Source organism: Sinohyriopsis cumingii, chromosome 3 (assembly GCF_028554795.1).
Source record: "Sinohyriopsis cumingii isolate HCF-2022 chromosome 3, ASM2855479v2, whole genome shotgun sequence".
Classification (NCBI taxonomy): domain Eukaryota; kingdom Metazoa; phylum Mollusca; class Bivalvia; order Unionida; family Unionidae; genus Sinohyriopsis; species Sinohyriopsis cumingii.
Window position 1 is genome coordinate 148,960,317 of NC_142963.1, and position 18,690 is coordinate 148,979,006.

The following is an 18,690-nucleotide window of genomic DNA, read 5'->3' on the forward strand; positions in this document are numbered from 1 at the left end:
GTCTCTAATGAGGTGTGCATTGGAAGATCTGCCCACCACCATAAGGAAACACAAAATAAGATGGTATGGTCATGTCTCACACTCATCTAGCCTGTCAAAGACAATCCTACAGGGCAAAGTGAGAGGAAAGAGAAAGCAAGTTAGACAGAAGAACAGATGGGAAGATAACATCAAAGAGTGGGCAGGCATGGACTTTGCAAAGTCCCAAACACCAGTGGGGAACAGGGTAAAATGGAGAGAGATTGTCACAAAGTCATCAGTGGCACCTTATGACCAGCCAGATTATGGGAGAAATGAAATTTAAAGGACTCGAGAATGAATTTGGCAAAGCACAGTATTTGCTGAGCCACAATAACCTTGACCTTTGACATCATAACCCCCAAAAATAGGTTAATTCCACACCCTCAATGTAAACCAGTTACAAATTGTGGTCAAGATATTAGGTCAGGAACTAAACTTCTTACCTGTTGCAATGATCATTTACCTTTCAGACTAAAATCTAAAGTTTCTTTTTTTTTTTTTACAAAAACAGGAAAATCTTCCACAAACATTGCTAGATGTAGAAGGTCAGGTAAAGACATTTATGTGTAGAAACCATTTTTCTGCTTTCAGCTACAGTGACAATCACCTCTCAACTTATGATCTAAAAAATCAATATGATTTCTCTTTCCCTTACAGTGCAAGTCATTGACAAAGTTTCGTCTAGGTCTGTGATGTGAACTCATTCTGTGGAAATCCTTTTCCTTCTTTCTGTCACCATGCCCTTACCTTTGACCCTCATCATGTAAACAAGTGCAATACAGCTACAAATGTTGGTAACTGTAGATAATGGAGAACATGATTGTGTTGGTGTTTTTTTTGTTGCGTTCAATCATAGTGGCCCTGACCCATAAATTGGTAGTGTTTTCTTATTCAAGTTCAAATCACTCTCAAAGGTTGGTAACTGTAGATAATGGAGAATTTTAGTTAATATGTAAAAATCATATTTTTTCTTTCAGTCACAGTGGCCTTTATTTTAACCTTTGTCTATCACAAAATTGAAAGAACTGCAACAAACAATGAATGAAAAGGTGCTAAATATGAAGTTTTGTTCACAACTGCTACATTATCCTTAAAGTGCTCATACACTCCATTTAAGTTATAACTTTTTAATTTGTAATCTAATAGAAATATGGTTTATAACCACCAGCTTCTCAAGATCATCTCATTGTCACGTAATGTAAAATTATGTCACAGATCAAATAACAACTTTGCACATTTTGATGCTTTCACTGAAAACACATAAACCACACCAAAAACTCATGGTATAGCTTAGTATAGTTTCATTTTCTGTTGAATTACATTGCTCCAGATTCAACTACATGAAAGAAGATCAACATAAAAAAGAAAGAACAAGGTGAGACTGTCTTGTGCTCAGTGACAATTTTTTATGAAGTTTGTGGAATCAAGATTTATTTCAGAAATATCTGTACAAAAGCATGAACAACTTTTGTTCTCATGGCAGTGTTTTACAAATTGAGAATTGTGTAATTAATCAATATTATGAAATAGAATTCATATATAGACTAAAATGTGTTATCATGCCTGCTCCCCAAAAATGGTAGTTACTATGGGAACAGTTCTGTAGATGGGCCTAAGTGAAGAATAAAATGAACTAATAAAACAGATTATTTCGAACTGCCAATTTAATAGTGAAATCTTTTAAAAGCAACACATTTTGTGAAAAATTTATGGGTTATTACTGGTGGATCATTTTTGTTTTTAAATGTATTTATGTCTGTATTACAAATGTTTATTATGTTTGTAAAGTGTACTGTTATTTAGTTGTTACATACCGAAGTAGCACTACTTGTTATTTGAGATAATAAATGTATTATTATTATTATTATTATTACTATAAAATAAAACTGCAGTCCTGTCAAATTCATGGTTTAATGCAATACATTTGAACTGCGTGAATCTGTTAGACTTCCTATGAATGGAGAAAACGTAACGATCATCGGTTGTGATAGTTTTTCTCTCTGCTGAAAGCTGAAATATATTTTGCTAATCGTTGCATATTAATTGAGGTTTCAAAGTTCCAAATACAAGCTTTGTGACAAACAACAACGTTACGTTAGATTTTTATTAATAATAATTACAACTAATGAAAACAAAGCAAGATGTTTTACTTAAAAGAAAAGGTTTGTACCGTTTGCTAAAACATACTTGCAAAATGGAACTTACTGGAAATCCGATGTTTAAAATATTATGAAGTATGCGCTAGGACTATTTACCTTAGCACTGAAAAAGTACGTTTCTTCTATATCTGTCTTCACCCTAAATGTCAAAGGTACATTGATGATCTAATTAGATATCTTTACACTCAGAAAGGTGAACGATATGATTGTGACAGCGACAGTATCACATGCTTGTTGCATTCGGAACTATCTCAGTTATTTCTGCGAGACAAATGTATGATCTATAAGATTGACCTCAAGGCACCGGACATTTACATCAATGGGAATAATACGAGTTTTTCATTCGAATTGACTTCGGCTATTGCTGCGAGACAAAATTATTGGCAAAATTATTCCTCGGTTGTATATCGGCGCAGTAATTTAGAGAAAATTCATAACGTCTCGAATTACCTCAGCAAATACTATTGTCATCTCATTGACTGTAAGAATAACGAACGATTGACGAAAGAAGAAAAAAAAATGTTGGTTAATTCGTAAATTTAATCTTTATTTGATAAATAGCCGAAGTAGTCCGTATAGCAGATACGAGCGATCGGAATATCGCTGGGCCATTTTCGTCAGACAGTGAATTAGCGCCAAACCGGACTCAGATCGCAATTAATTTTCCTATATAGTCTCTGCATTAATTTATCAGCACTGAACTTTCCACGATGTCCGGATCAATACAAATCTCACGTTAATCTAAAATACCTTTAAAAATCGGTATATGTATTTACGCAACTACCGCAAACCACAACAAACCTACAACAATCCACCTTTATAAATATATTGTTATTTATATCTATGTTTTTTTGTAACTCCTGGTACATAATGTGTTTATTTGTATTCATGGCTGTACATAGTACAATATATCTTTAGTTAAATTTTGCTTACGTGAACTGAGTATCTTAAGAGTTTAGCATTGCATGGGATCTATAAATAAATGCTTACATATGTGTTGACACTTATTAATAATAATCTGAATAATAAGACTTCAATGGCGCTTATGGCTTAATTTCTCAGTGGCTGATGGGGTTTCGGCGTTTATAGAATAATTCTGTAACTTCCCATTTTGTGGGGCTCTGTCAACGCAAAATGAGTAGTGTATTTTGTAACGTAGGGTCTATTGCGAAATAATGTACTAATAGTGTATATAAAAGAGAGAACTGAGCAATCAGTTTTATTCCAATTTGGGATCATTCACATTTCTTGTGTTCCTGTTTTAAGTCTGCAGACGTGTTTTATGTTATTCTTAGATAATTTATTCGAGAGGGAAAACATTTGTTTTGACTGTTCAGTGGAAACAGAAAGTGCTCATTATTTGGACTATAATATTATTCTGGAACTGTTATAGCTTGTTCGAATGAGTTCTGGACAACGCCATCTTGTCAACGTCATGGTTCTTGGAGGACCAGTACATTTCCAGTTTTATAAGGCTTTCGTAAACCTTAATAAGAATTAGTTTGGATTCACTTCATAAGACTGTAAGTTCCTCTCACGTTTTATATTTATAACTTTAATAATTTAAATTGTTTGTTAAGTTTTTTTTAAAACTTGTTGGTTTTACTTTTTTTTCTATTACTTGTTTGTGACCATAGAGTCGTAACAATCTTAACTCAATTTTATCTCATAAAATGCGGGTGGTGGGGTTTATATATATATATATATATATATATATATATATATATATATATATATATATATATATATATATATAAAGTAGTTAATGCTACTCAAATACACTTACATAAATTTAAAAATCTCAAATGAATCTAAATATGTATATATTTTTACACCAGTTTCCAGTGTCAGTAGCAGATATAGCAGATATGGGTCATCTGGCAGTAGTTTATTCAAAACGTTTGATGATGTTTTGTTCAATCATAAGTTAACTGGCCGTATGTGAGAACTAATCTCAAAACTACTGATAAAGTATCAGATAGACTACTCTACGCAAAAGCTATTAAAGTTTATAACGAATTAATATGGAGCACGGAGCTTCAGAGGCGTAGCTGGGGGGGGGGGGGGCAGGGGGTACATACGTCCCAGGGCGTTAAGGTACAGGGGCGCCAAAATGAGGCTTACAACGTTACATTATAATAAGTAAACAAGGGTAATATTCAAAAATGTGATTAAACGGGGAGGGGGCTGGGGCGCCAATTTTATAGTTCGTCCCCGGGCGCAAAATATCATAGCTACGCCTCTGCGGAGCTTCTAACAAGTAAGGAACAAAACGCATCGAGAAGAATGTAAAGAAAATAGCAAACCAAAACATTTACTCAGAAAATAGTGCTGATGAGCTGGTAAAGATAACTGATATAATACACGCGAATAATACACGACAGAGAATAAGTGTCATCCATCTTATTATATACCGAGAAACAAATAACAGACTTATAATTTGGGAGAGAAAAAAAAAAAAAAAACACATGGGACAAACAATCGTAATTTACCGGACGTAAAATTTAGGAAGGCTTTGTCTCACAAGAATTGCGTACAAAAACCAGAGTATCATTAGGAAAAATACCAATGAATATCTAATTATTTTCGGCCCCGTGCTTTTGCACAAAGACGCAAATTATGCGACAAACAGAACATCTTAATATCCAACACTGCAGCCAAACTAGAGAACAACATCAGAAGTGTCGAAATAAGACAACATAAGCACTTGTCATTTGGTACAGATGAAAGAACTTGCCCTGTGGAGATATTTTCCCCGAATGTGTCTCGGGTGCAATGTACAACGCACATGAAGAAAAATCAAATTTGTGTATCAAAACACAGGTGCTCGACGCGAGCTTGACGTTAAGAAAAAAAAACAAAACATCTAAAGGGAAAAATCATCCAGAGTGACAACAATACCTTAGATTACCCCCATGGCCCGTTCTGACATAGGACCCTCTCTATCAAAATATATAAGATATATATATTATGATAGAGAGGGTCCTATGTCAGAACGGGCCATGGAGGCAATCTAAGGTATTTTTGTCACTCTGGATGATTTTTTCCTTTAGATGATTGTCTTGTTCTTTCTTAACATCAAGCTCGCGTCGAACACCTGTGTATCAAAACTGTCCCTTGCACCCAAAACGGGGGACTAACAATATATTTGGTATTAAACCAGTCTCACACCTGAAAACAATTATTGCAAACTGCAATAGAGTACCAGTTTCATATCCCGATTGGTTTTGAAACCTTTCTTGTATTCTACTGAAGTAAGAAACGAGAGACGTAATCAGTCTTAAAATCGCAGTCTGCCGAGTGACGTGGAAGAGCTGGAACTGTAATAAATATCGAAGATGCACATCCTACGGAGGGATAAAAAAGAAGAGGAAGATGGTTTGTCAAATAACTGTTTATATTGTATCGACTTTAATGCAGTATAGGGATCGAAGGACAAGTGATACGTAATCTGACTCCATAGTTCATGCTTTGAAGGTGTAATCTTGTGATCTAGAGCAGGGGGTTTGTTGCTTACAATTTACCCATAAATCATACACATACTATAACATACTATTAGGGAAAACACTTATCCCACGAACTATATAAGAATCAACGCTGATATTTCAAGCGGCATTTCGCGTAAAGAAATAAATTTTGTCCAGAAAGATGAGTTCTCTCGAGAACTAGGAGATTATGACACTGCATCAAAACATAGGGGATGGTATCGTTGCTCACAGTCTAACTGTCCGTCGTACACACAGGCACTTGATTCTGAGGAAAATAATGTGTACACTCACCGTATAACACAAGGTAACTAACTCTCGCCGGTCACAATCTGACCCTAATTTTCTGATACTATCTTCCCATTCAGTCAGTCATAACGTATACCACTGTAAAGAAGACACTCCACACCTTTCATCCATTACCATTTAAGCAACCTCACTGATTCTGAAGGACCAATTTTGCAAAAAAGTTTATTTGTTGCTTCGTGTCTTCCACACACAGGCGACTGTTCTAAAGATCTACTTCTGCTCTACTTCGGAGTGAATGCGAATTGCTCGTGATTGCTTCAGTGATTGATTCTTTCATTGAATGAGTCTTTTTAAACATTGCTTTCAGTCACTACATCTCAGCTTAACCCAGCAAATATTCAATTGGAATATCCACGGTATTTTTTGTCAAGTTGTTTCACTGTTCTGATCATTACATGTGCTCAAGACTATGTCACATTTTCCCGGAAAATATTTAACAACATCTCTTGACATGTTAATTACATTATAATTTTAATATGGATGTTTCTTATTTTCGATATTCATTGTTTGTAGACGTAATGTCCAATAGTCACATTCACTCTGAAGTAGACCAGAAGTAGATCTTTGGAATGGTTGCATGTGTTTGGAAGACACGTAGCAACAAATAAACTTTTTGCAAAATTGACCCTTCAGAATTGGTAAGGATGTTTAAATGGCAATGGATAAAAGGTGTGGAGTGTCTTCTTTACAGTGGTGTACGTTATGAGCGACTGAATGCGTAGATAGTATCAAAAAATTACATCGGAGTCATCGAAGGGTCAGATTGTGACCAGCAAGAGTTAGTTACCTTGTGTTATATGGTGAGTGTACACATTAGTTTCCCCAGAATCAAGTGTCTGTGGTCGTACATACAGTATAAAATAATACAAGGGAGGACACTTATATCCTTTTCATGTGGCCAATTTTAAAATCAACTCTGATATTTCTCATAGTGTAATAAATTTGATACCGATGTTTAGCTCAGGCATTCGACTTTGTATGTCTAACCTTAAGGAATGCCAGACCAATTTCCCACACTACTGCTTGACATAGCCACGATCACGTAAAAACAAGAAGTTGAATGGTATACTGCTTTTCATTGGCCAATCGAAAATAAGTTATAAATAAATGCAGGACATCATTTTCTTTTAACCAATGAGAGGACAGTTTTCCATTCAGCAGGATCTCACTTACATATTAAGTGGACACAATCAGAGCTAAAAAATCTGATAGTCTGATGCCTAAGCCCCTCTTATTTTTGTTTAGGCCCATCTTGTATTCCAAGTGAGGAGCCTGTTGGTCTTGTTGAAAAAGAAAATGGTTTGCCTGATGAAACTTTGATCATGCTGATGAAATGAGTAAATGTACTTTCAAGATGTTGACATACATGCCATAACATGACACAATCTATATCAGATTACCACTGTCCTACATGAAATTGAGATCTGATTTTAATCAAATGGAAGCTTTGCTAAACCTATGATTTTGTACTCCCAAACTCCCCTGACACGGTTGTGTTTTGAGAAAACACAATTTTCAGTAATCTTTATGAAAAAAAGAACATGTAATATGTATAAACAGTAATCTGTAATGATTGGAACTGATATAAAACTATCCCTTGGCAGCAATTAAAGGAAAAAAGGTCAGGTACAAAATCTAAGTTTCACATTAGTAATAGCTAGTGAGATGTGGGTCAACCCATTGTGCTAATTTGCATAGGAAGTGGAACAACCCATTATAGGTAAATGAAAGACATGATAGATGCATGTACAAGAACAAAAGTAATTACATATTATAGCCTGGAATGAGAATGTTTAAGCCGCTCTGTAATATATTTTTGACAAGTTTGTGAACAGCGGCAGCGTTTCTTAGAAGTCGGATTTTACTGCATATCTATAATGCAAAGCATGATTATTTCAGTTATGGGAATAGTGTTCAGGTGTAATTCATTTTTATTAAATTTATATTTGAATTGTAGCTATTGCAGCATTGTATGACAATATTAAAAAAGGGGAAATTTTGGGCATGTGGAAATTGGAGTCTGGCATACCTGTCAATTTTTCAAAAGCCAAGTAGGGAGAATAAAACTAAAATAGTGAGATTGGGACAGAAAATAGGGAGGTTTTTATGCTGCATTTTTAAGTACAGGTTTAAATATTGACTGATCTTCCAGGTCCAAAAAGGGTGAAATTCTCAAAGGACACGCCAGAGGCACCTGCAGAAACTGGGGGGGGGGGTGTCATGTAGTGGTCAGCCATGAAATTTTATGGATGTAGGCCAAAACACGTTTAAAGGTGAAATTGGGAGAGGTGACTATTGCCTTCACCCCTTGCCCCAATATGCAATCGCCCATTGGACGTGCCATTTCTCCCAGTGAGATGTCTTCTTTTCACCTAGGACAAACCCCCATTTTCATATTCTGGTCAGCAGTGGCTAAAATGCATAATTGTTAAAGGTTAAACTGAAGTACACAAGCATAAGGCCAGTGTGACTAATTAAGAATTAATCCTATCATTGACTTTATCTTGTGAAAAGGACTGCCTTTTGGACATACTTTCAAAGAAACCATGTGCTATAATGTGTGTATATGAGCACTAGCAACTGATTGGCAAATAAATGATGCCATATTTTGTTGTAACTTACGATGCCTAGGACTTCATTTTGATAGTTCAAATCTGCAGTCACAAGTTACTATACATGTGGCAACTGTTTTTCCCCACATATTTCACCTTATTTCCTTAGGTTTAACTCTTAACGCAGGTAACACTGTTTACTAAATAAATATTTACTCTGTATTAGTTCTTTGGGGGCATATATACTGTTTGGTATATTTTGTTTTATTCCTTTTAATTTAATCATGGCAATTAAAGTTTACATATATGGTAGGGGAATGCCAGGTGTTTACAGGCTGAGTTTCTTTGGTGGAAATGGAGATGAGATTTTCTTTGCAGAGAAAATTACTCAGCATTCAAGGTGATCATTCATGGGATTGAAACTAATTGGTGATAATTTTATATATAAAAAATGTATAGTACTGTTGTAGGGGTTTAACAAATCTGAAATTTACCTCAATAATGTTTGATCTTAACATTCTATTTACTGAAGAAAAAACATTGTAGTGTGATAGTAATTATTTTGTCACAGCAGTATTCACAAGTGATAAAATAAAATATGGCATCTGTGGATTCCATACAATATATCAATGGGTTGTTTTTTTTGGAAATGAAAATTGTCAGACATAATGTAATAATCAGGAGTTCTCTGTGAAAAATCAGGAGGTATGTGTGGAAATATCATCAAAATCGGGAGGTTTTTCTCCCTTCTTGTCAAAATAAATTTCTTTGATCTCTGGCGATTATGGCCATGTCGAGCAGTAGCATAGGAAAATGGTCTGGCATTCCTTAAAAGATAGGATAGTTACACTGACACTCACAATCCACTGGCAAATGAGACTAAAGTACATTGTTGAGCAAATTTGACCCAGAACTCACTGTTTGCATTGCTAGTCACATGACTACCCAAGTCACACAACCTGCATGTCCATGACATCAGAGGTCCAGTGGATATGTGATGTCAACAATAAACCGATTTCCAATTTGTTATACGCAAAATTCAAACATTTTAAATGGAAGTCATGTAATGTTTGTAAAAAGATTCAATGCACACTTAATTCTCAATATTTATTTTGAGAACATCTGCCAAAAACCTATTGGTACCATAGCACCTTTGATAAAGTCAGATTCATAATGTATTGAGCACATGTCAGCGATATTTTTTGTTGGTATCGTGCATTTACTGCAATGACATTACCTGTCTGCGTGGCGAATCAACCTTTTTCCAGGCTGCTGTGACAGTGACGGGTTTCTGGTCATGATTCTCAAAATAAATAATTTGAGAAGTTCATGTTTTTTTATTTTTCTATAAACATTACTTGACATTCATTTATATTTTGATTCGTTTTCATGCAACAACATTAGAAATGGTTTGACTAACAATGTAAATGGTGAGTACCAGGTCATATTTCATCAGTGCTGTATTTTAATCTAGTCTGCCATTGGATTAAAGACATATTGAATGTTATACTCAGAATTTCTGAGAAAATAAATCCTCTTATCAATTTCATGTATGGCTCGAAGAAAGGTTATTCAAATTTGTTAGGCTGGCTAATAAGTGGCTACCCTATGCCAACACTGCACGGTGTCAGCAAATTCCAACTTTTGATTGGCAAATGGCTCTGACCCAACACCCCAACATAAATGTTCAAATAACAAAAGAGGGGGAAAGGGTCAGAGGAAACTTTGATTACCACTTACCAGCGGGCCTAACAAACTTAAACAATGTTACATTGAGTCATACCTGCATGAAATCAATAGGAAAGTGATTTATTATAATTGCCATGTCTTTAATCCACTGACAAATGAGATGAAACTACAGAGTTGATGAAATTTGACCTGGTACTTGCTGTTTGTATTATTAGTCACATGACTGCAAAAATTTTGCACGCTGCATGCCCATGACAATAAGAAGTCCAGTAGTCATATCATACCAGCAAAAAAAAACCTTTCTAATGTTGTAGAAAAATTTGAAAATATTAAATGAAAGTCACATACTCTTTGTAAAAGAACAACAGGACAACCTACTTATTCAGAGAAAAATTATCAGAAATCTTTTGCTGTTGCAGCAAGATGGAGAAAGTCAAATTGTTGTATCACGTGACTGCTGCATTGATGTGTGCTCGCAGCATGATGACTCTGGCTTTGTAAAGGTTGCTGAGACAGTGACAGGTTTCTGTTTGTTGTTCTCTGAATAAATATGTTGAGAATTATAGGTCCTTTCACAAACAGTTTGTGACAGTTCGTTTTGTTTTGGGATATGTGGGCATAGGAACACTGGTACCATCTGTTTGTGTACATGTGCACTGAAGCAATATAGAAAGGTCAACATGACTATTTTGCCCAAATCAGTTTTAGCATTATCTAATCATGATCTAATTGACTCTTTATTCAGGTGGAGGTAATCCATTCCATAACCTTGAGAAGACCACAGTGCTTCAAGAGGTAAGACATATGAGATATTTTATTACTAAAATCTTTTTTTTTACTCAAATTTTCTTTCTTTTAAAGACAGTATGGTGTTTATAATGTGATAACTTTTTCTGTAATTTTCTCCTACATAATGAACAGGGATATTTGATTTATTTAGAATCATTAATTTATTATTGCTTGCTTGTTCTGTAATATTCCCAGTGTCTTTTTGTTTTGGTACATGTGAGCAGAAAAAACTGGTACCATTGGATAAGGGTGAAAAAAATGAGTTGCTTTCTCCTTAATGACATGCCACATTTTCTGACATAATTGTAATTTTAAATCAGGGTTTTTGCTTATATAAAGGGAATATTACATACTTATTTTTTATGCTGTACTTGTGTATTTTGTATTGTACACTCAGAAGTGTACTCATTTGCAACACTGTGTGTGCTCATTTATTGCTCTATGATATATGATGTATACTCATTTGCAAAACTGGGTGCTCATTTACTGCTCTGTGATATATGATGTATACTCATTGGCTACACTGTGTATGCTCATTTACTGCTCTATGATATATGCTGTATACTCATTGGCTACACTGCAGTGTGTATTCATATTCTACACTATGATGTCTACTTATATGTTGCACTATGTGTACTCATTTTCTACACTGTAGTGTGTATTTTTATGCTGCATTATGATGCGTACTTATATGCTACAGTATGGCATGTGCTGAAATTTAATTGTATTTCAACATAAATAATTGAAACTGCAGACCACCAGAATTGCAGCTTATAATGAATTTCAGACAGAAATCATTAACAAATCATCAGTTGCTATTTATTTTAAAAGCAAATTCCACCATCGTTTGTCAGCATAACATGGCACTTATAGAATGGTGGCTTCTAATACTTTGGAACCACCTGTACAGAGAATCATGACCATTTAAAGCAAAGACAATGAAAATTTTGTATTATAGATAGTTGACAGTATTTTGCAACAATTTGATGCTGTCTAATTGCTTATGATTTAGTTTATATTGGCACATGATCAAATGTCCAGAGACAAGACTGAAGATGTAACAATTATGGTAATGCCATTTGCTTTGTAGCTTGTTTTATCCTAATATTGAATTCTCTTATTTTTTTCAGGCTAGAACATTTAATGAAACGCCAATCAATCCAAGGAAATGTGCTCACACGTTGACAAAAGTTTTGTACTTGATAAACCAGGTATTTTGGTTGTATAGTAACTCATGATCTGTATTACCTTTATATGAAAATACAGAATGTTTGTTAATTATGTATATTAGAAGTTTTTATTTAGTTACCAATGTTCAAGGTAGACAGTTTTTAAAGAAATAATGTTGCTGCCTTTTATTAGCATCACTGATGATACAGAAAGTCAAAAGTCTGATAAATACTGCAAGTTCAATTTCCATTTCTTCATGCAGTTTTAGAGGTTAAATATGGTTGGAGATAGTTTGAAAAAGAATACCATTCACTGCTAACAAGACATTACAATGTGTATTAAACTGCAGAAATTGGAACGTTCAGAGATACCAGAGAGAGACTACATTGTTAACTTCCAAAATTTTTTTTGGGTGGGGGATATAGTATAAACTGTGTGCCTGGCAGTAAAATATAATATGACCTGATGTTTTTCAGTAAATTTGAATTGGTGATTAAACTGTGCAGAATGTAACTTGTTTTGAAGGTATTCAAAATTCTTGTATCACATTTACCAGGGCAACTAAATTTTCAAATTGGTAAGTATTAATGACCTGTGAGACAGATGAAATCTGATTCTAGTAAAAGTTATACAGGTCATGTGTGCACATTTACTTATCTTAAATATAAACTTGTTTCAAATTTAATACTAAATTTGATTTGTTTAACCAGAGTCTGTTTAGCTCTGATTGTTGAATGCTTTGCACCTTAACTGTCATCAAATAATTTCCAGATGAAAATTATCGATCACAATGGAATTTTACATTGGTGACCATGTACTAAACTGGGTCAAGAAAAGAGCATGTCAAGTATAATCTTCAAATATAGAGTAGTATGAATTTGTTTAACAATGTGTTTAGCTTTCATGATGACATCACTGCATGCAACATTCAATCTGGATTATACTGGATCACACTTTTAGGTTGGTTTTCCCCCAAAATGCCCACATACTTTGATATTGATTTTGCCATATTTACTTATTGGAGCATATAAATAATGACCTTCAAATGAATATGGATGTATGAAGATCCAAATAAGGTAACTAACTGCCCTTTAAAGTAGAACCAAATGTTAGAAAATGACACCCATTACTTAAATAATCGGTGTTGAATGCATACATGACCATTACAACTTTTACAATAGAACATGCTTAGGTAAGCAAAATGACTACAGTGGAACCTGTCTTGAAAGACCACCTCTTCTGCCAAAACATAATGGTCTCTCATGACAGGTGGTCTCTCATAGCAGGTTATAACACTATATAATCTCTAAATCTGTACATGGAGAACCTGGTCTCTCAAGACAGGTGGTCTCTCATAGCAGTGGTCTCTCAAGACAGGTTTTACTGTATTAAACAGGCAAATAGACAAAAAATTCACTTGTCCACATGCCAATGAACTACGATCTTTTTTAACAGGGAGAACAAATTGGCAGCACAGAGGCAACAGAAGCATTTTTTGCTATGACGAAACTTTTCCAGTCAAAAGATGTAAGTATTTGTGTGTGTTTCGTTTCACTCACTCCTTTAGAAAAACTTTTTTGAGGTAACTGATTGATTATTAATAAAAACAAATTTGTATATAGAAACTGATAATGAAAACAAGGTTCAGTCAGATAAAACTTGGACAGAAAATTGATTTTAACAAGCATGTACATATACTTTTCCCCATATTTCAGGCCACACTGAGGAGACTGGTGTATCTGGGGATAAAAGAAATGTCCAAGATTGCCCAAGATGTTATCATTGTGACCAGCAGGTAAGCATTGTCAAGGGCATGACTGAGTATATGGCATACCTTTCCATCATTAGGATCTTATGGAGGCTCAGGGGTTAGCATGGCAAACTCAGATTAGTGGGTTGCAGGTTTGAATCCTACCCAGACCCGACTGAGTCAGCTATTGTTATGTGCTCTCAGGGCAAGGCACTTTGTTTAATTATCTTTTATGTGCTAATTTTCAGTTAAGCATAAAAATAATATCAGTTATTCACTTTGCCAGTCTTGTTGCAAGTTCTGATGTTAACAGTCTAGCAAATAAGATCGAAACTAAGAAAAATAAAATGACTGCTTTTTGTCAGAAATAAATAACTTGGAGATACACATGCTACGCAAATAAACATTTGTTTGTGGTCAGTTGACCGTCCCTGTTTTTCACTGCCAACCTGATCTCTTTTTTTCCCACCGGGTTAAGAAACATTCTCGAAATTGATTTGTGTATCCATTTTATCTGTTTTAGCCCAGTACTTGAAGTGTTTAATACATATATCCTAATCATTATAATATAGATAACAACATTGAAAATACATTGACTAGCATTGAAATGAAGAATACAATGTTAAATGTTCAAAACATACTCATACTTGTATAACTGGAGGCCAGCATTAACAATGAACAAGTAAATTTTTTAAAAATTGAACTTGACAAATTTACTATGTTGTCATGTGATCTAGTATTGGCTATGTTGACTGCAGATGTATTTTCTTAATGTAAGTTGTTGAAGTGATCAAATTTAGTGCTATTTAGAGTATGATCCTAGAAGTGATCAAACTTAGTGCTATTTAGAGTAAGATCCTAGAAGATTTTATGAGTATTTAATGATGTGCAAGATCTAACTTGATGACACTGCAGTTGTTAACACATGACTGGCTATCACACTTGACACATAGCATGAACGATTTCATACAGAAATTAAAAATTCACTCTTTTAGCAATATGACCGCTCCGGTGGCCTAGTGGTTAGAGTGTCCGCCTTGGATGCAGGAGGTCGTGGGTTCGATCCTCGGCTGAGTCATACCAAAGACTTGCAAAAATGGTACTAACAGCTGCCTCGCTTGGCGCTCAGCATTAAGAGGTTAGTGTTAGGACTGGTCAGCCTGGTGTCAGGATAATGTGACTGGGTGGGACATCATGCTACGTGTCTGTGGCATGATGCCCCAGTGCTAGACATCACTATGAACTGCCACACTGCAGACATCGTAGCAATATGACTGAACAATTGTTAAAGCTATGTTAAAAATTCAAATCACAGCACACAGCACACTTTTAGCAAGATATATATATATATGACTTGAGAAAAATCACCCTTCCCACCAATTATATTAAAACTTTAGAGCCACCAAGTCTATTACAATATTTTTCCTGCCTCAGAGCTATCAAATTAAGGTGCATTTAGTGTTATTCAGACCCATCCATCAAATTACATGATGCTACATCATATTTCATCACAAATATGTTACAGCTCAATAACTTTTAAAGGACTTTATTGAGTTTAAATTTTTTGGTATGAGTCTTTACTCAAAGTAGTGTGTGTGTGTGTATTCAATTTGTTTCCATTTTACAACAAAAAAATTTAGCCTGATTTTTTTCTGGAAGTTTGCTCTTTAATTGCATCATATTGGTATGGACATATGAATCATATTAATACATATCTAGTTAGATTTCTGGGTGCAGTTTTATATCATTTTGTTTATATGCTTTATCTATTTTGTAGTTGAATGCCTATGGTTAGAATATAAAACACATGCAATATTTTTCAGTTTGATGAAGGACATGACAGGAAAAGAAGACCAGTTCCGAGGACCAGCTATCAGAGCTCTCTGCTCAATCACAGATGTGAGTTCGTTTTTGTTCAGCACAGTGTATTGGAAAGCAATACATCACAGTAACTTTTCTTGTGGCAGCATGCAGTCTAAGGCCCTCTTGTTTATTCATATGCCATTTCTTCACCTTAATCCACCAGTTATCCATGCCCGTCCTGCTAATTGGCATATCCACCAATCATCAATGCCCATCCTGCTAATTGGCATATCCACCAATCATAAATACCCATCATGTGTATTGGCATATCCACAAATTAGCAATACCCATCCTGCTTATTGGCATATCCACAAATCATCAATGCCCATCCTGCTAATTGGCATAACCACCAATCATCAATACCCATTCTGCTTATTGGCATATCCACAAATTAGCAATACCCATCCTGCTAATTGGTATATCCACCAATCATAAATACCCATCCTGCATATTGGCATATCCACAAATTAGCAATACCCATCCTGCTTATTGGCATATCCACAAATCATCAGTGCCCATCTTACTAATTGGCATATTCACCAATCATAAATACCCATCCTGGATATTGGCATATTCATCAATCATCAATGTCCATCCTGCTAATTGGCATATCCACCAATCATCATCAGTGCCCATCTTGCTATTGGCATATCCACCAATCATCAATGCCTATCCTGCTTATTGGCATATTCACTTTATAAAAAAGTTATTGACTCTGTCATAGGTTGCCTTCCTTGATATAGTTTGACAGCTTCTGCTTGGTACTTAGTCGTTTTGTTAGAAAATGCTCATTAGAGGTTATTGCTTATGTCTTTTGTCATAGAATATTGGTGAATTTTGTAATTAGTTTCCTGTTAAGAGATGAAGAGAAGAAAAGACTTGTTGTAGGGTTTAATGCCATTTTTCAGCTCGCGATAGACTATACATGGCGAGCAGTATTAATGGTGGAGGAAGAACCTGGGAAATCCCTGGAATAAACCACTGACCCTTGAGTAGCTACTGGCAAGCTTTCTCACATACCCACATTGGCTGAATCCAAGACTTGAACCCACACAGACAGAGGTGAGATGGCAATGATTTGTAATGGAGAGCGCTTTAGACCACTCGGCCACTCGGAGCCCCTGAAGAGAATAATAAAGAAATTTATAATTTGTATTACTTACCTTAACCTTAGATATATTGGTATTACGGTGTTGAAAAGGAACATGATTATCAGTTTCTCGTATGCTGTCATGTCCATTTGATCCTGTTTGATTTAGTATTACCTGAACTAATCAATATTGTCAGTAATCTTACTACTTTGTTTTACAGAACACCATGCTGCAAAGTATAGAACGTTACATGAAGCAGGCCATAGTGGACAAAAACCACGCTGTGTCCAGTGCTGCATTAGTATCCTCACTGGTAGGTCTTGTACTAATTAGGACTAATAACACAATATGTGTAGTTGACTAGTATTCATGAGTAATTTTTGTGTTTAAGTATATTGGAAAAGATTTAAAGATTTAAGGAAAAAAATAGAATTTGCATTGTATATTAAAAGTGAGAAATAATAATTATTGGTATTGATCTGGCCTTGACTTTAATCTGGGAAATTATTATTGATTTATTTATGGAAATTAATATTTGCTGATTTTTTGTGATTAATAAAGTGACTCCCAAATAAAAACCTTTCCCAAAACGGAATTTCTAATAATGATCGATTGATTGTGCTTAATGCCACATCTAAGCATGAAAAGATACAGAGTGAATTGGAAAGTAGTGTCTTACCAGTGACAGACTATGGTGGCTGATGCAGCCTGGCCTGATCAGGAGTCTCTTAATCTAGTTACTAATCATTTCTCCTTATTAGTAACCAGCAAACTAAGTGGAGATTTCTATTTTAATTTTCTTTTATTATTAATTTTTAAGAGTATTATTAAAGCCTTGCTAAATGTTATTGTATCATCTGACTAGTGTTATGCTGGACTTATTTACTACAGCACTTGAGCAAGGGAAGCCATGAGGTGACGAAGCGATGGGTGAATGAAGCTCAGGAGGCTGTCTCAAATGATAATGTCATGGTACAGGTGAGTTTGTCTGAAATCACAAACATTTCTTCATACATGCACGACTATAATACAAGGTCAAAGAACCATGCGGAGACCTGGGATAGATTGGGTAACCTGCTTGCTTGGTCAGTAAAATAAAACTGATTGGTCAGTTCACATACTTTTGTCAGTGAATTAAAGCTGATTGATCAGTTCACATACTTTTGTCAGTAAATTAAAGCCGATCGATCAGTTCACATACTTTTGTCAGTGAATTAAAGCTGATTGATCAGTTCACATAAATTTTGTCAGTAAATCAAATTAACCAACTCATGCAAGTTTGTGTGCACTCATTTGAAGTTTTGTTTCGTTATGGCATTCTTTCGGCAGCTGGTACAGCGTAAGACTTCAGATGTATTTATGACTGTTGATCAATTCAAGCTACTGTAACACTATATCATTGTATCTGATGCCTTATAAATTTTATGTATTAAGTGCCAAAATAAAATGCCATGTATGGGCACTCCCCTTTTTGGAATGGTGCCAAACTTGTTACAGTTAGAGGTATTGATTTTAGGACAGTATAATCAGTACTTCTTCTTTATAGTGCTGTTCATGAGAGACATAAAAGTTATTTGCACAGTAAATAAGGGGGTCTTATACAGAGGGATGTTACAATAAGGATATGTCATATATGATGAGAAGATAAAAACTATGTAAAATCACATTGTAATTGGGTCGTGTGATTGGCTAAGACTTAAAATGAAATAAATATGGCAGCATTGACAAAACAAACTTTAACCATTGTGATTTATCGATGACTATTTGTGTTATAAACAAGGCAGTTTCTGTACATGAACTGCACATATCAGG

At 35.0% G+C, this 18,690-nt stretch overlaps 2 protein-coding genes across 3 annotated transcripts in view; one reads left to right on the forward strand and one right to left on the reverse strand.

Annotated features, from left to right (window-relative positions):
• LOC149804122 (GRAM domain-containing protein 4-like) overlaps positions 1-2,414 on the reverse strand; it is a 71,500-nt gene extending 69,086 nt beyond the window's left edge. The window contains exon 1 of one of the 2 annotated variants that reach the window (XM_089954088.1): positions 2,277-2,414. The gene's annotated coding sequence lies outside the window, so the exon portion shown is untranslated. Of the gene's footprint in view, positions 1-2,226 lie in introns of both variants that reach the window. The other variant, XM_089954089.1, reaches the window with a different exon arrangement.
• Positions 2,415-5,411: 2,997 nt separating this feature from the next.
• Positions 5,412-18,690, forward strand: part of LOC149804123 (coatomer subunit gamma-2-like) — a 37,761-nt gene continuing 24,482 nt past the window's right edge. Inside the window, exons 1-8 of the mRNA XM_089954090.1 lie at positions 5,412-5,558; positions 10,961-11,010; positions 12,135-12,215; positions 13,630-13,701; positions 13,890-13,969; positions 15,748-15,823; positions 17,099-17,191; positions 17,770-17,856. Coding sequence (XP_089810216.1) covers positions 5,519-5,558; positions 10,961-11,010; positions 12,135-12,215; positions 13,630-13,701; positions 13,890-13,969; positions 15,748-15,823; positions 17,099-17,191; positions 17,770-17,856 — 579 coding nt within the window. The 5' untranslated portion in view covers positions 5,412-5,518. The remainder of the gene's footprint in view (positions 5,559-10,960; positions 11,011-12,134; positions 12,216-13,629; positions 13,702-13,889; positions 13,970-15,747; positions 15,824-17,098; positions 17,192-17,769; positions 17,857-18,690) is intronic.